The following is a 24,984-nucleotide window of genomic DNA, read 5'->3' as shown; positions in this document are numbered from 1 at the left end:
CTTAGTTGGTTTATACTGTCTTCTGTTTCCTTTGTAATCTTCTGTCGAGTCTAATTGTTCTATCCATTATTTAAAGCGAAGTTTTAAAGTCTCCATCTATTATTGTTGAATTGTCTGTTCTCCTTTCTCTTCTAAGTCTTTTGTCTGATTTCTTTTGTAGCTTTGCTGATTTGGTAAAATATGTGGTAAGCTCTTCAATTTTTAGATGCTCTAAAATAATTTCTATTTAGCCAGCAGTTATCAATGATTTAAAAAATCTTAAAACCACTTCAGGCCTGGAGACTTTTTGAGGATTTTTTTCAGGCATCTTTTAAATCATTTCATGGTTGTTGCTTTATTCACATGTTCCATTCTTCTTGAATAAATTCTAGCCATTTTTATTTCCCTAGAATAGTGTCTATTTTCATATTATACACACACACACACCATCCTGTTATAATTTTTAAAGTCAGTCACTATAGTTACATCTCATTACTAATTTTATATTTTTAAAAGTTTGTATTTAATTAGATTTGTCAAAGATGTGTCAGCCTTATTGTCATTTTTTTTAACCAGAACTTGAACTCTTGGTGTTTATCCCCCTCTTATTTGGGTTAACCAGTTTTCCTATTTTTTTTCCCTATATCATGAAAAATTTCATGATGGAATTTCTGATTCCATCTTTACTACCTTTCCCAAGTATATTTTCCTTTCAAATTTCATGAAATAAATTCTTATATTTTTTTGAAAATGAAAAATTTTGAAGCTAGGAGTTTTTCTAAGGTCAGATTTGGCTTCAACATTTAGATTTGGATAATTGGTATTTTATAATCATTTTCAGAGTAGATTTTAATTATGACTTTCTTTTTTGACCTAAGAGATGTTTTAGGAGATAATTTTAGAAATTATCATTGGTTACAAGTTTTGTACAATGTTTAAAATTGTTTAATATAATTACCCTGTTATGAGAGTATGTAGTCTTTTAAACTATTTTTTGGTTTGAGTTTTCTTTTAATTTTGATCAACTTTTCAAAAATGTTCTTCATATTCCTAAAAAGAGGAGTTCTGTAGGAGTCAATATTTAGAGATGCAGAGGTATACCTACCATATCTACTATATTTCTACATAACTCTCACAGCATTTTTGACTATTGAATAAATTTCAGAGCCTCACTTGGCACAAAAATGTTTATGACTTATAACTCCAGTGTAGTGTACCTTTGTCAAAATATAAAGATCCACTCTCTACTATTTCATGCTTTTTTTTAACCTCATAAGTTACAGTACCCGTAACCTGCTTTATTTTTGGTATGTATTTGGCTGTTGTACCTTTTTCTTTTGGGAGGTCGTGCATTTCACAGACCTTAGTTCCCCAACCAAAGATACAGCCCATGTACCCTGCAGTGGGCAGTGGAAATGCAGTCTTAACAACTGGACTACTAGGGAAGTTCCTGGCTGTTGTGGCTTTATCCAACTCATAACTTTTCTTTCCTGCTTTAAGATGTAAATTGTGTAAACAGTATATATGTATCTTACTGTTTTTTGACCACCCCTGGGGAGTTTCCCCCTATTCCTCCTCTTTGTTGGCAGTCTTCCTCAAGATTTTATCTGGGGGTTAACTCTGGGTTAGTCTCCCTGACAGACTTGATGACTTAGCTTTATGAAAAGGAGTCAGATGTAACCTTACCTTTAAAGAGCTTGAGATAGGTTAAGGAAGAGAAACATAGACTTATAAAGGAAAAGAATGAGATGTGTGTAGAGAGGGATGAGAAGATTTTCCTGTCAACAGGGCAGCTAGACTAAATGAACAAGTAATAAAACTGACCAACCCAGAAGGAACATGAAAAAGAGAATGGATGGAGACATTTTTGTTGACATTTCCTGGGTTTCAGCCCCCTTCTTCTGTGACAGGACATTGAAATGTAGTTTTTAGAATTATTAATTCTAAATAGTTTTTATTTATTCTAAATATTTATTGTCCTATTATTTGCAAAAGAACTTAGAACAGTCTTAGAATAGAACAGTCTAACTCTTAAAGAGCGAGAGAATACTGCGTCTTGAATGGACCTTCCTTATTTAAAATATATCTCTATTTTGTTTACTTCTCTTCATTATATCTTGCCTCACCCCCAATCCTAGTCCAGGTTGGATGGACCTTCCTTTACATTGGGTGTTATTGCTTCCTGCCTCTCTGCAGTCAGTTTTGAAAGCTTTAATGAAAAGTGATAGTACCTCTGAGATGTGCAATTTAAGATGACTTCCAGTGTTGTTATTTTGAGGGATTGGATGAGAAAATTAAAATGCCTTAAAGTTTGGACCAAGTGACTTGCTCAGAGTTACAGAGCAGGTTAATAGAAAGAACTGTAGTACAGTCCATTGCCCTCTTTACTCACCCAAATAGGATGAGAGAGAGAAGTGAAAGAAAATACAGAATTCACTCTAACCATTTTGAGAGTTATTCAGAAACCCTTACGTGATTTAGAAAATTTAACACACCAGTAAGAAAAGGGTTTAAACCAGTCTTGGGATGAGCTGAAAGTGAAGTTGCTCAGTCATGTCCGACTCTTTGGGACCCCGTGGACTGTAGCCTACCAGGCTTCTCCATCCATGGGATTCTCCAGGCAAGAATACTAGAGTGGGTTGCCATTTATGTGCTAATTGTAATTTCTTCTTTTTTAATTGTGTTAAAATACAGATAACAAAATTTACTGATTTTAAGTGTACAATTCAGTGGTATTAAGTACATTCACACTGTTGTGTAACCATCACCATCATCCATCTTCAGAACTTTTTCATATTGGAAAACTGAAACTCTGTACCCATTAAACAGTAACTCCCCATTCTCTTCTACACCCAAACCTCTTATCAGCCACCAGTTTACTTTCTGTCTTTGAATTTGACTTCTGTGTACCTTGTATAAGTGGAATCCTATAATATATGTCTTTTTTGTGACTGGATTATTCTCTTAGCATAATGTCCTCAGAGTTCATCCACGTTGTAGCATGTGTTAGAATTTCTTCCTTTTTGAGGCTAAATAATATTTTATTGTATGTATATTTTGTTTCTTCATTCATTCATTAATGAAAACCTGGAAAGCTTCACCTTTTAGCTATCGTGAATGATGCTGCTATAAACATGTGGGTACATGTATCTGTTGGAGACCCTGCTTTTAATTCTTTTGGGTATATACCAAAAGTAGAATTGCTGGATCATATGATAATCTTTTGTAAATTTTTTTTAGGAAACACCATATTGTTTTCCATAGGGAATGCACCATTTTACATTTCCACCAACAGTGCACGGGGGTTCCAGTTTCTCTGTATCTTTGCCAACACTTTATTTTCTAGGTTTGGGGGCTTTTTAATTTTTGTTTTTTGAAAGTAGGCATCCTAATGGATATGAAGTGATATCTCATTGTGGTTTCAATTTGTATTTCTTTAATGATTAGTCAGGTTGAAGATATTTTCTTGTGCTTTATTGGCAATTTGTGTATCTTTGGAGGAATATATCTTGCAGTCATTTGCCCATTTTTAAATTGGGTTATTTGTGGGTTTTTGTTACCAAGTTGTAAGAGTTCTTTATATATTCTAAATATTATTAAGTCCTTATCAGATACATGATTTGCAAATATTTTTCCCATTATGTGGACTCCCTTTTCATTCTGTTGATCATTGCACTTGGTGTAATTTATTTAAAAATAAAGCAAAGAAAAGGACTCTGAACAGATCATCCTGGGACAGTGAAATGTTTATAGACATCCATATGCAGCATATTGGGGAGGACAGGAGCAGTGAAATAACGAGGTCCTGGGGTCCTTGAGATCATATCAGAAAGATGGCAAGGTGAGAATGAAGGCAGAGCACAAGTTTGCCCAGGCCGAGCCTTACATGAGGAGTTGGGTGTAACTGAAAACAAAGAAAGTGAGATGTCATATTGGGAAGATGCCTGTGACTGATTATTTAAATGTTTAAATATTTTGCATAGATGAGACAGTCAGAGTGGTTTGGCTAAGCTCCCACCTTTTTTAAGACTATTATGTGATTTAATTTTGTTTGATGCATAGAACTACTCAAATTTTCAAGTGATGAATTTCATCCCTGAGACATAAACTAAAGGAAGGAATCTCTGAGAAAATTATCCTGTGGAATTTTTGGTGTTTTCTTCCTAGTGTCTACTTTATATTATTAAATATTTGTTTAGCAACCCTGTCAGAAACATACTCATTACAGTTTTTTAGTTTTTCTGTTTGGTAGATTGATGCTTTTAGCAGAAAGACAGAACTAATTTCACATCTTTATCCTTAAAAAGAGATGAATTACAATTGGATGCATTTAGCAGATGGTTCTAAATCCTTAGAATATTATTAATACTGCTTATAGGTTAAATTTTGGGGGCACTTCATGGATTATCATACTTGTATTTTGCTTCTGTGATGTTCACCTTTTGTCTGATATCAGCAGTCTGGGGCATAGGTCCTTGTCTTCAGAGCCATTTGGGATAATTACTGCTATCCTAAATTTGAAAGTGTGCAAAGAGTATTTGCTTTTTCCAGCCTTTATGCTGTTTCTTCCCTTTCTCTCTAGCTTTTTAAAAGTCTTTTTATGCTATGCTTTATGATTATCCAAAGATTTTCTTTATGGTGCTATAACACATCTGTGTTTTTTAAACTTTTTTTTTTCAGTAAAGAACATCCTGACAAGACAAGGATGTAAACTTTGACTGTATTAAATAAAAATGACCACAATAGAGAATAAACACCTCAGATAACAAGTAACTTCCATTAATTAGTCAAATAGAAGAGAGTCTTTGAAGAGCACACCTAGAATGTAAAATAAGTGTTTAGAGACAGATGGAAGGGAAGAGATTATGATAAGCACAAGTATGTTTCAGAGAGCATCAGCTTGGCAACAGCATGAACCCTAGAAGACAGGACAGATAGTTCAAAATTATCTGAAGTATAATAAAGGAAAATTTCTCGATTTTAATTAAGAAAGACCTAACATTGAAAAGCTTACTCCTTGGAAGAAAAGTTATGACCAACCTAGATAGCATATTGAAAAGCAGAGACATTACTTTGCCAACAAAGGTCCGTCTAGTCAAGGCTATGGTTTTTCCAGTAGTCATGTATGGATGTGAAAGTTGGACTGTGAAGAAAGCTGAGCGCCGAAGAATTGATGCTTTTGGACTGCGGTGTTGGAGAAGACTCTTGAGAGTCCCTTGGACTGCAAGGAGATCCAACCAGTCCATTCTGAAGGAGATCAGACCTGGGATTTCTTTGGAAGGAATGATGCTAAAGCTGAAACTCCAGTACTTTGGCCACCTCATGCAAAGAGTTGACTCATTGGAAAAGACTCTGATGCTGGGAGGGAGTGGGGGCAGGAGGAGAAGGCGACGACCGAGGATGAGATGGCTGGATGGCATCACTGACTCGATGGACGTGAGTCTGAGTAAACTCCGGGAGTTGGTGATGGACAGGGAGGCCTGGCGTGCTGCGATTCATGGGGTCGGAAAGAGTCAGACACGACTGAGCAACTGAACTGAACTGAACATTGAAAATAGATAAGGCTGATTGCATTTTAGATTATACTACATATTTAGGGTAAAAGTTTTATATCATATATTAAATTTATAATTCTGTATGCTTCCTATCAAGGAGTGAGGTGCAAACAGTATATTAGCTTATCATGATACACAATAAACTATGATGGGATCGTTATTGAATTTGAATTGTATTTATGGTCTAATATGGGAAAAATCTGCATCTTATAATATTAAGGTTTCTAATACATAAATGTCTTTCTTCTTTTATTTGGGCTTTCTTAAATGTTTTAAAATCATTTTATAATTCGCTGAGGTAACTTACACTTTTTGTTGCTGTTGTAAATGAGTGTTAGCTTTTAAATTATATTTTCATTTTATTGTCCCTTAAAATGTATGAGGAAGGGCAGATATTTCTGACATTTATGAACAGTAAAAATAAGATGGTGGAACTTGTCCTATCAAATATCAAACTGTAGATTTGCTCAAATAGTAATTAATAGTAAATTAAGACAGTGTTTTTCCTCAGCAAGAGTTGTATTGACTAGTAGAACAGAATGGTTACCCAGAAACTGGTCCAGATGTATGGAATCATGCTGTGACAAGGGTGGCATTGCAGGTGGGGAAGGGGGAACATGGAGAGTATTTTTAAACAATGCTAGCATTAGTTATCCACATGAGTTTATTATATAGGATCCATGTGAAGTTGGGTCCCTATTTCATACTGTGTACAAAAATCATTTCCACATAGATAGAAGTGTGAAAATGCTTTTAGAGCATATGAGAGGAACATACAGTTTTTATATCCCTGGGATAGGGAAGAATTTTCTGTGACAACTTAGAAAGAAACTAGCCTTGGAAGGAAAAATTGATAAATTTTAGTACACTAAAATCAACTGCTTCTGTTCAATTCAAAAATCCTTTAATGAACTTGAAGCTGCAACCTGGAGGAAGTTGCTTGCTACACACAGAACCAAAAAAGCTTTAGAGTACAGAATGAATCAATAAGAAAAAGACAAATAGCTGGATAGAAAAATAGGCAAAAAGACATGAATAGCCATTTCATAAAAAATACATATATAAGGCCTTGTAAATATCATAAAAGATGCTCAACCTTTTTACTAATTAGGCAAGATAATAATGTATGCCAAAAATTAAAGAGATTTTCCAACATCATATATTGGAGGGGGTGTGGATCAACAGGAATTCTTTTTTTTTTTTCGGTCATTATCTGTGTTTTATTAGACTCCATGACTTTTTTAAATATATATTTTTTGACATATGGTGGGTTTACAAAGTTGTGCCAATCTCTGCTGTGCAGCAAAGTGACTCTGTTATACACATATACATGTTCTTTTTAAAAATTCTTTTCCATATGGTTTATTCCCAGAAGATTGGATATAGTTCCCTGTGCTATGCAGTAACACCTTGTTTATCCCAATAGGAATGCTGATACACCACTAGAGTATAAATTCGTCAATCACTTTGGAAAACAAATTAGCTTTATGTTGTGAAGCTGAATCTTGCGACTTTCTGACTCAGCATCTGTAACCCTACAGAAACTCGCATATGTGTACTAGAAGATGTGTAGAAGAATATTCACACCAGCCTGATTCATAATAGCAAAAAAAACTTGGAAGTAACCCTGATGTCCTTCATAGAGAATGGAAAATTAAATTATGGTATATTGATGTAAAAATATTAAGCATTAAAAATAAAGGCACTATAACTATATATTGGTTCCTTTCAATGTAATTAGGCTAGCTTTGTAATTATCAGTGTCAAAAAATAATAAAGCAATTTTATTTTTTGGGTAAGCAATATTTACCCATTTGTGGAAAAAAAATTTTACTGAATTCCTGCTGTGTGCCAGGCAGTGTTTTGGGAGCCAGGGATTTAGTAGTGAATGAGGATGGATGCGTTTTCTGTCCTCATAAAGCTTGTTTTAGGTTAGAGCTGAACAGACAACGAATAAGCAAGCAAGCACAGCAGTCTGTAGTTTAATGTAACTGTAAGAGATATGGAAAAAGATGAAGCAAGGAAAGAGGAGAGCATATGATGTGCTGCTGTGTGGGTGTGTGTTTCTGCACAATCAAGGAAGGGTTTTCTGAAAATGTGACATTTGAGCAGAGTCAGAATTTCTAGAGGAGGAAGTCATACAGCTCTCTGGGGGCAGAAGTTGGAATACACTTGGCATGTTCAGGGAAGAGCCAGAAGACAAATGCGGCTAATAAGGTATGAGCTAGGACCAGGGGCAGAAACGCAGGATATGAGTTCAAGGAGGTTGACAAAATTCATACCAGGGTTCTTAGAGCTTTAGCAATGAGTTTAGAATTTTAAAAAATAGTGAAAGTCATTGGAGTGTTTTGAGCAGAATAACATGATCTAACTTATATTCAGGATCCACTGTTGGGAGCAGAGGTGGCAGGTAGGGAGGTGGATGCAAAGGGCCCAGTTAGGAGCCTTGTGTAGAAGTTTAGGCATTAGATGACAGTAGAGTAGATCAGAGGGGACAGAAGTGAATACAGGAAGAAATGGTAAGTTTGGTGATATATTTGAGGGGGTATAATGGAAAGGAATTAGTGTTTAATGAGATATATCTGTATGGGAGAGAAGTAAATCAATAATGACTTCCAGTTTCCTAATAGGAGCAGCTGGTTGAACAGTGATGTCATTTACTTGCATTGAGCATACTGAAAGATAAATGGGTTGGGCCATAAGATTAAGAGTTTGTTTTTAGACCTATTAAATTTGAAATGCCTGTGAGACACTGGAGTATGTGAGTCTGACACTCAAAAGGGAGGTCTGGAGTTTGGGGTTAGAAATATGAGTCCATCAGTGTATCAGTGGCATTCATGGAATTGGATGAAATCACCAAGGGAGTTAGTGTAGGTAGAGAAGAGGAGCTGTGAAAAGAAGTGGATGGTGAGAGAGGAAAAAAATACCAGGAGAGTGTAGTGTCCTGAAAAGAGAAGAAAACATTTCAATAAATGTGTTCTATAATGGAGAAATATATTTGCAGTAGAAATTATAGATATCAGGTTAATATATTACAGATGAATAGTGAAAAGACAGAAACCTATAGAGAAATGCAAAAATCATATGAATAGGCAAATCACTGAAGGGCAAATCCGAATAGCCAATAAACCTATGAAAAGATGCTTAACCTTACCATTAATCAGGGAAATGCAAATTTAAAAGAGCAGTAGTACCTAATGCTGTAAAAGATTGGAAGGGAGGTCGTTTTTATACGTTGGTGGAAATGTGAATTATTATAGCCCTCTTTGAAAGCAGTCTGGCAGTATCTATTAAAATGAAAAATGCCTTTACTGTGTGATCCAGCAGTCTCTTTTTTGGAAGTCTGTCTCGTGGAAATAGAAGCACCAGTGCATACAGATCTTACGTATGTTTACTCTAGCTTTGTTTAAGGGCAGAAATGCTAGAAATAAGGTAAATACCCATTCCTGAGGGAAAAGTTGGGTAAATTATAGGTTATCCAATCACTGGATTATTATGCAGTCATTAAAAATAAATGAGTTAAATCTATGCCAGTTGACTTCAAGGACTTTTAATAATGCAGAGAATTTGATAAAATATTCATTTGGTGAGCATGTGTATGTGAAACATAGCAGCCCCCCCCACCAAAAAAACTTCTGCCTGTGCATAAAATATTTGTATATGAACATGGAGAAACACATACTTTGCTATGAGTAATCATGCCTCAAGACTCTCAGGGGGATTGGTTCCAATACCCCCAAAGATACCAAAATCTGTGGACACCCAAGTCCTTTATATAAAACCCACACACACCCTCCCATACATTTTATTTTATTTATTTATTTTTTTAATTTATTTTTTATTTTACTTTACAATTCTGTATTGGTTTTGCCATGCATTGACATGAATCATCTCTAGCTTACTAGTAATACCTAATACAATGTAAATGTTGTATAATTACCAGCATTTGGCAAATTCAGGTTTTACTTTTTGGAATTTTCTGGATTTTTTTTTCTCAAATAATTTTCATTCCTTGGTTGACTGAATCAGCAGATGAGGAACCATGGATATGGAGGTTCCAACTGTAATTATGACCTGGGGATAAGTAGATCTGAGGTAGTTGTAGAGGTAAACTTCTTCTTACCTACCACTCAATAAACTAACACACAAACACATCTCTATTTAAAAGAAAAAAAGGATCTCCCTGATAAAACAGCTTTTGTGACATATCCCATTTATGTAAAATATATGTGAGAAGTGAAAGCGTTAGTCACTCAGTCATGTCCAACTATTTGCGAACACATGGACGGTAGCCCACCAGGCTCCTCTGTCCATGGGATTTTCCAGGCAAGATTACTGGAGTGGGTAGCCATTCCCTTCTCCAGGGGATCTTCCCGACCGAGGGATCAATCCTGGGTCTCCCCTGCATTGCAGGTGGATTCTTTACCATCTGAGCCACCAGGGGAGCCCAAAATACATGTGCATGTATATAAAAGACATGAAAAGATAGTCACCAAAATGATCGTCTAAAATGTGATTATTTTTTAAAAATAAAATGCTAAACTAGAATGTACTTGCCATCATTGTTTCTCCCTCTTCGATACTGGTTCAGATGGAGAAGCTTGATATTGATCAGATAAATTCAGTTTTCAGATAGAATAAAGATAATTTTGAAATAAACATAAGATTATTATCACTTTGTGCTCTTCACTAAATTCTGCTTCACCATCCATATTTCTTTTGCTGTCTTAACCAACCATTTTTGGGGAATAAACTAAATAATATGATACTCAAAATTAGAACAGGTCAGTGATCAAATCCAGAAGCAGCTAGCTGTGTTCAGTTGAGGGGTAAACCTAACTGAATGTTTGAATCACGAACACTCTTGTCTACTGTTGCTACACATACTCGCTCAGTGGATATGGAGGGACTCTCATACTGTTCAGTTGTAGACAGAAAGTATTTAAATTATTATATCTGTTGAATTTTAAAATGAAATTGAAGCAGATATCATGACTAATGCAAACTTCTCAGAGCACTGTGGAGACCTGTGGGTTTGGAAACTGTCATTTACAAAATGTTGGATTCTGGCCTGGCTGGTCTTCTTTTGTCTCGTCTTCATGCATTACTTAGTTCTCATCTTTTTTTCCTCTGTTTAAAATGTATTGTTTTATTTTTATTGGAGTATAATTGCTTGACACTGCTGTGTCAGTTTCTGCTGTACAGCAAAATGAATCAGCTATATATTTACATGTATCTCTGCTTTTTGAATTTCCTTCCCGTTTAGGTCACGTCAGAGCACCAGGAGAGTTCCCTGTGCTATGAGTAGGTTCTCATTAGTTATCCGTTATATACATCGTAGTGTGTGTATGTCAACCCCACTCTCCCGATTCATCTCACTTCCCCCCTTTCCTGCTCGGTCCATGTTTGTTCTCTATGTCTGTGTCTCTTTTTGCTATGCAGATAAGATCATCTGTACCATTTTTCTAGATTTATTACTCATCTTGACTTGCCCCCACTTTTGTTGTTTCTCCCTATGATTCAGCTACTCTTCTTTTGTTCCTCATTTCACTTTTTTGAAACTATTTTGCCTCTACTCTGTGTCCAAAGCCATTCTGTGATGCTCACATTGCTCCTGTCCCTTTGGATGATCACTCTCTGCTAACGAGAAGTCCTCAAAGCAGTCCTAGTACAGAAGCAGGCTAAATACAAGAATTAATGTGGTCAATTCTGTATAATTATTTGAAACTTCAAACTTTATTTAAAGCCAAATTTTCTTCCTTCCAAAGAAGCTTGTGCCTCCTAAAGGTTCATATACTCTAGTAAGAGGAGGGGTCAACTAATTTTGTTGACCTTACCTAGTATATTGACTGCTTATCTAATATTCTTCAGCCCTCTAGGATTGAAATGGGATAGAAGGTGATAGGACAGTTCTTATTATTATGAGCTGATGTTGGTGCTTTCTGGCCTGGGCAACATTTTAGAGCTGATTCTTTTAGCTCATGAATTCTTTTGTGCTTTCTTCGGAGCTATTTTGTTTTACCTTTGGCTACATAACAAATTACTCAAAAACTTACTGGTTTAAACCAGTGAACATTAAAGTTTCTGTGGATCAGGAATCTAGGTGTGACTTACCTGGACCCTCTGCCTCTGTATCTATCACAGTCATTAGGCTTGTCTAGGGAGAGGATTTGCTTCCAAGCTCATTCCAGTAGTTGTTGGCAGCCTTCAGTTCCTTGCGAGTTATTGGCCTTATTTCTTCATGAACTGTTGGCCAGAGCCATCTCTGGATTCCTTGCCACATGGGCTTCTCCAGAGAGCAACTCAAGATACAGCAGCCAGCTTCCTCAGAGCAAGCAACCAAGAGGGCAAGAGTCAGCAAGCTGGAAGTGATTGACTTTTGTAACATGGTCTTGGAAATGACATCCCATCTCTTGTGCCATATTCCATTCACTGGAACTAAGTGACTAGATCTAGCCCACACTCAAAAAGGGGATTATACAGGGCCATGAATACCAGGAAATGGGGATTACTAGGAACTGATTTAGAAGCAGCCTACCACCAGTAATCCTGGGATTATCTCATCTTCACTTCTCTTGATACAGGCAAATGTATTAATATCTCCTGTGAATAGTCACTTAGTCCAGTCCCTCCGCCCTGGGTTTGTCATGGTACATTTCCACCTTCTTCCTGCTGTGGCCCCCTCACCTCCAGGTGGCCCGCTTGGATAGAATTTAAGACATCTCTCATACTGTCTCTACCTAATGGTCCATGGAAGATCTGCATTCTTACCACAAGGAACTCTTGGAGTGCACACAAGTCTCAGTGCAGTCATCAACCATTTCAGTCTGCCATCAGAGGAGCTCACCAGGAAGTTCTGTAGTCTTCCTCAGGCTTTCTCAAACTTGAGTCAAACACCAGTCTCCTGTGACACCCAAGCTCTAGAAGATTTATCTTAAGATCTCCAAGGGTCTTGAAACTTCTTTCCCTAGGTCAAGGCACTTGGGGTAAAAAAGCTTTTTCCAAAAATCCTCTCCTAATCTCCACCTCTTCTCTTGACTTCTCCAGCCTTTCTTTGTTTTGTTTTCTTACTGTGCTGAAGCTAAAGTTTACAACGTTCTTACTCACCTCATTTTGCATGTATTATCTGTGTCTTGCATCTTCAACTGAAACTGACACTCGGGTAGTGTATATCCTGTTTGATATGTGATTTGCCTTCTTCCTACTCCTTCACTGAAGGTGTCTGCCTTGGACAGTTATAGTCACTATAACAAGAAAAGTGATTAGCAGCTAATTTAATAGACCAGACAGTAAAACATAATAGAGAAAAGATGGAGGAAAGATTAATAAAGATTGGGAAAGGGAAGAAGAGACAAGAGAACACTAAATACCTTTTTTTATTCAAATTAAAATAGATAAATATCATCTTAATATTATTGGTTAAATATTATTTTGGAGAAGGCAATGGCACCCCACTCCAGTATTCTTGCCTGGAAAATCCCGTGGACGGAGGAGCCTGGTAGGCTGCAGTCCATGAGGTCACTAAGAGTCGGACACGATTGAGCGACTTCACTTTTACTTTTCACTTTCATGCATTGGAGAAGGAAATGGAAACCCACTCCAGTGTTCTTGCCTGGAGAATCCCAGGGACAGAGGAGCCTGGTGGGCTGCCGTCTATGGGGTCACACACAGTCAGACATGACTGAAGTGACTTAGCAGCAAATACTATTTTAATAGTGTTCTTGAAATATAGGAAGTACTTTTTAAATTAAAAATGAGGTATTTGAGTTATAATTCATGTAATAAAAGTAAAGTTGAGAAAAAACAGAAGCATAAAAAGCCAGACATTATATTACAAACATAAATGGTCTCCATTTGTATCAATAAAGTAATGCAGTGTTTATAAGAGACCAATCTAACACGAAATAGTAGAAGACAAAAATTAGCTCCAAATTGAGAAGATACCATATTTGAATAAAACAAGAAGTGGCAGTGATTTGTATCATATAAAATAGAATTTAAGGGCGAAAAGCAGATATTATGTATCATTTTGTTGACAACATAAACCTCAGTGAATTGACACCAAAAATAAAAAATGTGCCCAAATTGGTACAGATACTGTGAATTGGATTCATAGGTATCTGTATTTAGTTTAAAATTATTTTATTTTTTTGATGGAGAAGACAGGGTTTGGAAGATATGAGTAAAACAGGGAATTCTCTCCCCATTAAAATGTTTTGTATGAAATTTTGCTTATAATTAAGGGAACTTAGCTAGAGGAAGACCAGATAAGACTCTCTTCTAGGGGAATGGGAAAGGAAAGGCTGAAATTCTACAGTTATAGTATCCTTTGAAATTCAGACCAGGTTTAAAACTGGAGACTCATTCCAGACCCCCCTTGTAGTGGGAAAAGGTGCCTCTGTATCTAATCAGAGAAAGTTCTCATTGGGGCTTCCCAGGCAGGGCTAGTGGTAAAGAACCCACCTGCCAGTGCAGGAGACAAGAGAGACTCAGGTTTAAGCCCTGGGTCAGGAAGATCCCCTGGAGAAGGAAATGGCAACCCACCCCAGTATTCTTGCCTGGGAAATCCTATGGACAGAGGAACCTGGTGGGCTATAGTTCATGGGGTCACAAACAGTCTGACACGACTGAACACACACGCAAGATTCTCATTGGTCCAGAGAGACTGACTGTTTAGAGAAAAAGTCATCCTCAGGAGAGTCTGGAAGTTTAATTGTCCTTTTGCTCTTTACCTAATAGAAAGTCCATTCTGCAATTATTTTTTTTTAAATCAGACTTGATCGTGCATGCTCTGAGCATCAATATTTTTATTGAATTACTCTTAAAAAATAATATTTTTGTTTAGTTCTAATTACAGAAGAAATATAGTTTTATAGCACTACCATGCCTATTCCATTGAGGTAGCTAGTACTGACAGTTTGGTATGCACCCTTCCTCGTGTTTTACTCCACTTGTATATGCATTCACATGCATGCATGGTTTTATAGTTACCATTTTTATTCTGCATGATGCTCCTTGCTCTTGTCCTTGATATACTGCTGGCTTTCCAAGTCAACACATATGATCTTGGCTATGGATGTGCCAGAGCCTGACTGCACCGTAACTGACTTAACCATTCCTACACTGATTGATGGCCTGCTAGTTGTTTCTTCTTTGGCAGGAGAACCTCAGTGAACATGTTGGTTTGTTTATCTTTGTATACTCACTCATGTTCTTATTTCTATAGAATAGATTGGTTCCTAAAAGTGAAATTGTTAGGCCATGTGGTATGTATGTTTTCATTTTATAACATATGCAATCATATCAGCTTCTTAAATGTTTGTAGCAGTTTATAGTCCTAGTAATTGTTTATGTGGGGTGGGTGTTCACTTCCCTACACTCATTGTTAGGCACATTTCTAGCTTACAAAAATAATTCATGGAATCCTTTTGCAGTGGGTGAAGTCACAAAAGAAATATGGGAGAAGTTTGTGGTAATCTTGGAATACCAAAGACCTTTTAAGCATAATACAAACCTGTAAGTTACAAAGGAAATGGTTAATAGTTTCTACTATATAAAAACTAAGAATTTCTGCTAGCAAAAGTTGCAGATGAAATCAAGACATGATAAATGGGTAAAATACATGTAACAAATGGTAGGAAAAGGACTGACATAGATAGACAAAATGAGCTTTTAATGATCAATAACAAAAGTAGACAGCAACCCAGTAGAAAAATGAGTATGAATAAACAGTTTATAGAAATATAATACAAATAAGTTTTAACATATGAAAGGATGCTGAGCATAATTTGTAATTAAGAAAGTGCAAATTAAAACCCCATTTTTTACACAGCAGATTAGATAAGATAAATAGATCTTCTCCATTATTAGTAAAAAGGCAGGGATTTAGAGACACATTATTGGTGGAAGTGCAATCTCTAATTGACAATTTGGTGGTTTTTTAAAACTTTTAAAAAATATTTTAATTGGAATATAGTTGATTATAGTTGATATTATGTTGATTTCAGGTATACAGCAAAATGATTCAGATATATATATACTTCCCCAAATTCTTTTCCATTATAGGTGGTTACAGGATACTATCATTCCTTGTGCTATACCAGAGATCCTTGTTATTTATCCATTTTCTATATAGTAGTGTGTGTATCTGTTAATCCCCAATTCTAATTTGTCTCTCCCCTACCTTTCTCCCTTTGGTAACCATAAATTTGTTTTCAATGTCTGTAGTCTGTTTTGTAAATTTTTTTTTAAAGCTCAAATTATCTTTTTTTTATAGATTCCACATATAAGAGATACCATGTGATATCTTTCTCTGCCTGACTTGTTTCACTTAGTATGATAATCTCTAGGTCCATCCATGTAGCTGCAAATGGCATTATTTGATTAAAACTTCTTTAAATTCAATTGTTTTTAGCTAAAGTACGTACACAGTTTTAAAACCCTTGGCATATAAGAAAGCACAGCAGTTTACTGTCTCATATTGATTTATTGTCCAAACAGTATTAGTTGATCATATTTTAAAAACAAGGTTTTAACCAACTTGTTATACCTTTGTTATCCTCTCTCCTCTCTCCTCCTCTTTTTACCAAAATATTATTACAAAATTTTTGAAATATAAAGAAAGTTGATATAAAAAGTGGGCTTCATACCCCCACCACCTGGAGTCTACATTTAACATTTTATTTAATAACGTTTCATTTTATTTTAAAACATTTCTATCCATCCATCACCCATTTATCTTTTATGTATTTTAAATTAATTTGTGTACATTATTATGTTTTATTCCTAAACACTTTAGCATGCATGTAATTAGGATTTAATGTTTATTTACATTTCTGAGGTAAAAAGTCACAGTGAAATGCATAAATCTTAAGTGTCCCATTTGATGCATTATGACAAATTTATACACCTGTTAAAACCCAAACCCCTATCAAGATATGAAATACACCATCCTCCCAGAAAATTCTCTTATGCCTGTTTCCATCAGTCACACCACTCCCATCTATCCCCAGAGGTAATCACTGTTCAGGGTTTTTTTTATCATAAACTAGCTTTTTTTTTTCCTGAAAATTCATGTAAATGGAATCATGTAATATTCTATTTATGCTATATTCCAGTATTATTCCTTTATGTACATTTCTGTCATATACCATGTTTTTGAGATTCATCCATGTTATTGTGTGATTAGTACTTTTTATTACAGAATAATATTTGCTTGTAAGAATATACTACAGTTTGTTAAACCATTCTCATGTTGATGGATATTTGTGCTATTCCAGATTTTTACCATTCTGAGTAAAGCTGCCATATAGATCCTTATACAACTCTTTGTGTGAACTTGCATTTCTCTTTCTCTTTCATTTCACTTTCATTTCCCTTGGTTAAATGTGTAAAGCACTGTGACCATTTGACGTGTTAAAAGATAGATACGACTTCATATTTATCGGAATGGCTAACATTAAAAAGACTGGCCACACTAAATGTAGGTTAGGGTGCAGAGCAGATGGAACTCATGTATTGTTCAAGGGTTTATAAAATAATATAACCACTTTGGGAAACAGTGTGGAAGTTTCTTCGGTTGTTAAACATACACCTGTATTATTGCCCCGTAATCCTTCTCCTCAGTTCAGTTCAGTTCAGTCGCTCAGTCGTGTCCGACTCTTTGCGACCCCGTGAATTGCAGCATGCCAGGCCTCCCTGTCCATCACCAACTCCCGGAGTTCACTCAGACTCATGTCCATCGAGTTCGTGATGCCATCCAGCCATCTCATCCTCGGTCGTCCCCTTCTCCTCCTGCCCCCCAATCCCTCCGAGCATCAGAGTCTTTTCCAATGAGTCAGCTCTTTGCATGAGGTGGCCAAAGTACTGGAGCTTCAGCTTCAGCATCATTTCTTCCAAAGAAATCCCAGGGTTGATCTCCTTCAGAATGGACTGGTTGGATCTCCTTGCAGTCCAAGGGACTCTCAAGAGTCTTCTCCAACACCACAGTTCAAAAGCATCAATTCTTCGGCGCTCAGCTTTCTTCACGGTCCAACTCTCACATCCATACATGACCACAGGAAAAACCATAGCCTTGACTAGACGGGCCTTAGTCGGCCAAGTAATGTCTCTGCTTTTGAATGTACTGTCTAGGTTGGTCATAACTTTTCTTCCAAGGAGTAAGCGTCTTTTAATTTCATGGCTGCAGTCACCATCTGCAGTGATTTTGGAGCCCCCCAAAATAAATTCTGACACTGTTTCTACTGTTTCCCCATCTATTTCCCATGAAGTGATGGGACTGGATGCCATGATCTTTGTTTTCTGAATGTTGAGCTTTAAGCCAACTTTTTCGCTCTCCTCTTTCACTTTCATCAAGAGGCTTTTTAGCTCATCTTCACTTTCTGCCATAAGGGTGTTGTCATCTGCATATCTGAGGTTATTGATATTTCTTCCGGCAATCTTGATTCCAGCTTGTGTTTCTTCCAGTCCTGCGTTTCTCATGATGTACTCTGCATATAAGTTAAATAAGCAGGGTGATAATATACAGCCTTGACGTACTCCTTTTCCTATTTGGAACCAGTCTGTTGTTCCATGTCCTGTTGCTTCCTGACCTGCATACAGATTTCTCAAGAGTCAGGTCTGGTGGTCTGGTATTCCCATCTCTTTCAGAATTTTCCACAGTTTCTTGTGATCCACACAGTCAAAGGCTTTGGCATAGTCAGTAAAGCAGAAATAGATGTTTTTCTGGAACTCTCTTGCTTTTTCCATGATCCAGCAGATGTTGGCAATTTGATCTCTGGTTCCTCTGCCTTTTCTAAAACCACCTTGAACATCAGGGAGTTCATGGTTCATGTATTGCTGAAGCCTGGCTTGGAGAATTTTGAGCATTACTTTACTAGCATGTGAGATGAGTGCAATTGTGTGGTAGTTTGAGCATTCTTTGGCATTGCCTTTCTTTGGGATTGGAATGAAAACTGACGTTTTCCAGTCCTGTGGCCACTGCTGAGTTTTCCAAATGTGCTGGCATATTGAGTGCAGCACTTTCACAGCATCATCTTTCAGGATTTGAAACAGCTCAACTGGAATTCCATCACCTCCACTAGCTTTGTTCATAGTGATGCTTTCTAAGGCCCACTTGACTTCACATTCTAAGATGTCTGGCTCTAGATTAGTGATCACACCATAGTGATTATCTGGGTCATGAAGCTCTTTTTTGTACAGTTCTTCCGTGTATTCTTGCCACCTCTTCTTAATATCTTCTGCTTCTGTTAGGTCCATACCATTTCTCTCCTTTATCGAGCCCATCTGAGTTCCCTTGGTATCTCTAATTTTCTTGAAGAGATCTTTAGTCTTTCCCAATCTGTTGTTTTCCTCTATTTCTTTGCATTGATCGCTGAAGAAGGTTTTCTTATCTCTTCTTGCTATTCTTTGGAAGTCTGCATTCAGATGCTTATATCTTTCCTTTTCTCCTTTGCTTTTCGCCTCTCTTCTTTTCACAGCTATTTGTAAGGCCTCCCTAGACAGCCATTTTGCTTTCTTGCATTTCTTTTCCATGGGGATGGTCTTGATCCCTGTCTCCTGTACAGTGTCACGAACCTCATTCCATAGTTCATCAGGCACTCTATCCTTCTCCTAGGATCCAAAAAAATGAAAAGCATATATTACGCTCCCAAAAAAGTCACAAGAATAATTATAGCAGTTTCATTCACAGTAGTCAGAACTGGAAACAGTACAAAGTCCATCATTACATTGGAGAACAGATGCTGTAGAATACTACTTGGCAATATAAAAGAATGATGTAGGAATGATATTACTAATATAATATGAATTCATCTCAAAAAGACACTGAGAAAAGAAGCCAGTGACCGAAGACTTCTTGCTATTGTTTTTTTTTAAAACTTCTAAGTTCAGAAACAGGTGACATTGGTCTATGATGACAGAAATCAGGAAAATAGTTGTCTTGGTAGACAGAAAGTAACTGGTAAAGAAGCTGAGGACACGTTCTGAGACAACTTAAATGTTGCATACTTGATTAGGGTCTGCTTATATGGGCATACGCATGTATCAGAATCTCACTAGATTTACATTTAGGATAAGTATATTTCACTATATATTAATTTTATTCCAATAAAAGTGAAAGTAAACCCTAAAAGTGTATTTTATACCTCTTCAAAATTGAACCTATGTGGACAGTTGCTTAAAAAACTGAAGGTAAGTTGGGGGAATGGGCCAGACATTTCATTTAAAAATATGATTGCTATAATTTTTTTAAAAAAGGATCTGGCACTACAAATAAAGATCTTCTATGAAGATCATAAGCTACACCCCTTGCTCTTTATTGTTCAGCCTGAGTTCTTCCAGTTGTCCAGCTGGCTCTCTGCAGGTGCACTGTGAGATGTATTAATGCCCCATGTATGCTCCTTCTGGAGAAGGCAATGGTACCCCACTCCAGTACTCTTGCCTGGAAAATCCCATGGACGGAGAAGCCTGGTAGGCTGCAGTCCATGGGGTTGTTAAGAGTCGGACAACTGACCAACTTCACTTTCACTTTTCACTTTCATGCACTGGAGAAGGACATGGCAACCCACTCCAGTGTTCTTGCCTGGAGAATCCCAGGGACGGAGGAGCCTGGTAGGAGGCCGTCTATGGGGTCGCACAGAGTCGGACATGACTGAAGCGACTTAGCACTGGCAGCAGCATGCTCCTTCAGAATCAGCAGTGTCACATACCGACACGGCACCTCAGTAAGTCATCTGGCCTGCCCCTACATAAAGCCTATAGTAAGAGCGCTGCATTCGAAGTATATTGTGATTTCTCAAAATAACTTGAAATTTTTTAAAGATGAAAATGGCAAGGTTTTTCAAAGTTTTATGGAGTGAAAAGCAAATTGTCTTTTAGTGTGAGATCACTCTGTCAACTAACAAGTAATGGTTTTATATTCTTGAAGATAATTAGGGACTGATTTTCAGCAGATTTTTTGAACTGTTATATTGCAAGTTATTTCCTTATCATGCTTGGGTTCCTTCTAAGAAAGTATTATTTTCAGATATTAAGATGATCAATTACCTGCTTGTTAATTCAAATATACTCAAATTTAAAAAATTCTTTTCCTGTCCTCTTGTACACATTTCCTTTTTCCATACTGTGCTTTCTTCCCCTACAGTGAATTTGTTGACTTGTTTGTAGACTTCTTTTTACCTGAAACCATTTTATAATAAGATCACAAGGTTTTTTTCGCCTCTGTAATTTAATCTCACTTCATAAACTTTCATAGGTAAAATGGTCTTTTTATTTCTCTACATTCTTAGTCAGCTGGCCCCCATAATTCTTCTTATTGACATATTCAAAGAGACAAGTTGTTTGTCCTTGTTTTCTTTTCTTAAGCATAGAGATTCCTTTATACTATAACCTTATAATAGTTTTTCTTAGTAATGTTATTGAAAGTGTTCTGTGATGTACAGTTCTCTTCTCCTTCACAGCCAGGGTTACTGATTCTCTCTGTGTGCAAGTGTAGGTAGGGCTTCCTCAGATCCTGAGTGAGGAAGGAAACCTTGGTCCTGGAGGAATATTTATTATGCTCCCACCCAGCATCAGGTGCTGCTTTAGGCAGTAGAGCTATTGTGGTGAACAAAACCAAGTTTCCTTTTCACAGAGATTATATTCTAATGTGAAGACACAACAGATACTCAATGTCAGGGGAATTCTTATAATAAAAATAAAGCAGAATAAAAGAATAGAGAATGACAGGGTAAGAGGTACTATTTTAAGTTGGGTTGTAAGGGGAAAATCTTCTGATACAGTGCTATGTGAGGAGACATTTGAACAAAGTAAGTGCATGAATGGACCATGAGCTTTTCTGAGAGAAGAGACACTGCCAAGGGAGGGACCTTGGTATATTTGCCTAGCCCTCTGGACCTCAAGACTTCTCATCGTCCATTCAACCCCACCCCCAACTACCATCTGGACTCCTATAGTACCTGAAACCGCTAAAGTACCACTGTGTGGAACCTCTTACTCCAGCATTCTGATGAGATTCCCCTGATGTTGGCGCCTGTTTGTATTTTGATCACTTCCTATTCAATCTATTGATGAGAGACAGTTTCCCACATATGTTTTTGATAATGGCTCACACAAAACACTGGACAGGTAAGATAGCCAACTATTTATTAATTCTGTAAACTCACTCCCAGAGGAGGAAGACACTGCATGCCATGCGGGGTGACCTAGAGGTTGCCCTCAGAAGCAGTGAACAGCTGGGGCAATGGGAGGCAGGTTTTGTAGTATCAAGAGAGTGGGGTTCCCACAGGAGGGTGTGATTGTCTTGTTTGAATAATTCAGAGACTAGAAGGGAACCAAAACCTGCTATTTAGGGATAGAAAGAGACTGTGCTTGGTCCCTCTGATGAGGAGGATTTTTTGACCAGGGGACCTTGTCCACAGAGCAGAATGAGCAAGAGAAGTTGTGGGTAGGCCATTCAGAACTATCCCAATGTTACAGAATGTTGAGGCAGCACATAATATTGAGCTTGCAGTCTTATACCACAGTCTGAACCAAATTGTTTCCCAGTGAGTACTATGAACTCAGCAAAATATCGGAAGGTAATGAATAATGACTTAGTCAAAGTAACAACATAATGTTTTAAATAAATTAGCATTGAAGATGATGGACCCCCCCCCTTTTTTTTTAAAGAACTTTAACTCTTTAGCAAGGAACTTCTGTTGTTGTTTTTTTTAAGCAAAATTTAAGGGTAGGAAAGAGCACAAAGTTCAGGAAGTTACTCTAGTGAGATATGACTGTCTATGCAGAGTATTCAGGAGGTAGAGAATAACCTTTTGCCGTATTTTGTTACAAACGGATAGAGTATTCCAAGACCAGTTTGTTATTTTAACAGAAAGCCAAATTCTGGTTTTGTATTAATAAGTATTTGACATTAATGGATTTATAAGCTTTCACTTTTTAATATTACAAGTAAACCCATCAAAACTGAGCCAGCTTTGGCAAAATTTTAACATTTCATTGCATATTTTTAGACTGATATTTGCAGTTACTGTTGTCCAGGGCAAATAAATTTCCCTTTGTACAAATCTACAGCTTTCAGTATCCAGATTTGTCCTCTTTCACACTATGGTACAACCTAGATACTTAACTTCAAGTATAGGACTAACCTTTTCCCATTAATAAACAAGAGCATATGCCATTCATTACCTTTGCATACATGGTTGTTCTTCTTGTCACTATGCTCTTAGTATAGTCTCAATCTCCATATTAAATTATAATTTAACCAAAGTAACTAACTCCTATTTCACAGAGAAGTTGAGAAATTTGTCACATACCAGTGTTTTAACAAACTAGAAAAGCTCGTGGATACACATAATATAGATATCCTTTCCAGTACATTTAAAAGTTAAAAGTCATATATTTGTTAAAACTACACTTGCTGAAGGCTTCCCACGTGGCACTAGAATTTGCTTGCCAGTTCAGGAGACATAAGAGGTATGGGTTCGATCCCTGGGTTGGAAGATCCCCTGAAGGAGGGCATGGTACCCCACTCCAGTATTCTTGATTGGAGAATCCCATGGGCAGAGAAGCCTGGTGTGCCATAGCCCATGGGGTCACAAAGAGTTGGAAGTGACTGAGCACCTGAGCATGCAGCACACATACTTGCTGACCAGTCGTTTCAGCGTTCTGTCTTAGGAATTATTTGGAGATGCAGAGATATCCTTTAATTAATTTAATTATTAGTCCAAGGCCTTAAAGTTTACTATTGGAAACTGTGTTTGATCTTAACATCCCACAGAATATAATTACTGTTGATACAGGAAAGTTTGTCAGAATTGTAATTTAAGTTTACATTTTCCTTTATCCTAAACATTATATGGAAGTAATACTAGCTTATCAGTAGACTCTTTTAAGTTCAGATGTAAATTAGTATCTTCATGAGAAACCCCAATTTTATTATTTTTTATTTATTTATGTTACACTCTGCAATGAGTAAATCCAGATAAAGACAAATAGTTGTTTTTAAACCCGAATTGTAAACCAGTCTGATTTGTTCAAAGATTCACTTTGATTACTTAAGTTTGGATTCATATATAAAAACATTCTTGTGAGAAGGGCTTTTTCCCTTAAGAGGCCATCACATTTAATACAGTGTAGCACTCCTTTAAAAGACTGAGAGAATTGTACGTACGTTTTATACATTTTTTAAATTATTAGGCAAATAAATGTGCACTGATGCAATTTTGCAGTCTCAGTGCAAAAATGCTGCAGATTTAAGCAAACTTGGTCAATCATAGGAAACAAAGGAGGCTCACCAGGAGGATCCCCAGCAGGAGGGTGGGATGTCTTACCATTAACATCAGAAACAGCTAGGGAGCCCTTCTACACTTCTGGTGGAAATATGATTTGGTGCAGCCACTCTGGAGAACAGTATGAAGGTTCCTTAAAAGTCTAAGCTTAGAGCTGCCACGTGACCCTGCAGTCCCACTCTTGGGCATATATTCCAGAGAAAAACATAGTCTGAAAGAATGCATGCACCCTAGTGTGCGTAGCTGGAGGTTCTTAAAACACTGATTTTTGGGCCTAACCTGCAAGGTGTCTGAGTCAGTTGGCCTGGGTTGTGGACTGAGAAGTCGCATTTCTCCTGAGTCCTTAGGTGGTGTTGATGACGAGGGCCCAGGGGTGAGACTCAGATGAGACTCAGAGAACAAGTTTCCTAGGAAACATGAGGCCCCTCCCTCCAGGCCCCACCTCCACAGGCCCACGGGACGGTCTCAGTTTCTGCCTGACCTCCCCAAAGTGTCTGCAGTGAGCAGAGCAGACGAACAAAGAACAATAACAAGTACTCTATGTTCACTTGTTTAATTTCTTGGGGATTGTTATGTTCCTTTATATTAGATTTTTGTAATCTTATTAGTATCTATAACTCAATAAAAACAACTCTTTCGTTTTAAGAAATTTATATCTAATTTGTTAATACCCTTCCTAGAAAAAGGAAAATATTTCAAACTCATGCAAGGAAGGGTAAAGACTCTTTCGAGTATAGACACACACAGAGGCCTCAGCTTCAGGTCTACAGCTTCAGTTGCAGGTTAAAGGACGCACTAAATTCATACACTAACTGATCTGGATCTCAAAGGGCTTTTCTTCTTTCCAGTAAAAGCGGGACTTATTCTTCTACAAACCAGAAGACTGTTGTACCAGATTATTTGCCCTGTCGTACCCAAAAGAAACTAGATCCCCTCCTCCTATTATGGGGAATAACACTGGCTGTGTGCAAACCAGAATCAGAACTGAACATAGCCAAGAACCAGAAATAAAAGTGAAAATAAAATTCAGGAAAGCAGAAACAGTAGAAAAAAGCTCCAGTACTTTGGCCACCTAATGTGAAGCGCCACCTCATTGAGAAAAACCCTGATGCTGGGTAAGATTGAGGGCAGGAGGAGAAGGGGGCGACAGAGGAGGAGAAGGG

The 24,984-nt window shown here is 37.2% G+C and overlaps 1 protein-coding gene across 2 annotated transcripts in view; it reads left to right on the top strand.

Annotated features, from left to right (window-relative positions):
- The window catches only part of HDGFL3 (HDGF like 3), a 75,974-nt gene that overhangs the window by 23,287 nt on the left and 27,703 nt on the right, over positions 1–24,984 (top strand). The window contains exon 1 of one of the 2 annotated variants that reach the window (XM_040257455.1): positions 13,110–14,800. The exons of the other annotated variant lie outside the window; for it this stretch is intronic. Within the exon in view, the coding sequence (XP_040113389.1) occupies positions 14,711–14,800 (90 nt within the window). The 5' untranslated portion in view covers positions 13,110–14,710. Of the gene's footprint in view, positions 1–13,109; positions 14,801–24,984 lie in introns of those variants that run through there. 2 annotated transcript variants of the gene reach the window in all.

This window comes from Oryx dammah, unplaced genomic scaffold, assembly GCF_014754425.2.
Source record: "Oryx dammah isolate SB20612 unplaced genomic scaffold, SCBI_Odam_1.1 HiC_scaffold_16, whole genome shotgun sequence".
In the NCBI taxonomy this organism is placed as follows: Eukaryota; Metazoa; Chordata; class Mammalia; order Artiodactyla; family Bovidae; genus Oryx; species Oryx dammah.
Note: the sequence above shows the minus strand (reverse complement) of the source record. Positions and strands in the feature narration are given on the sequence as shown.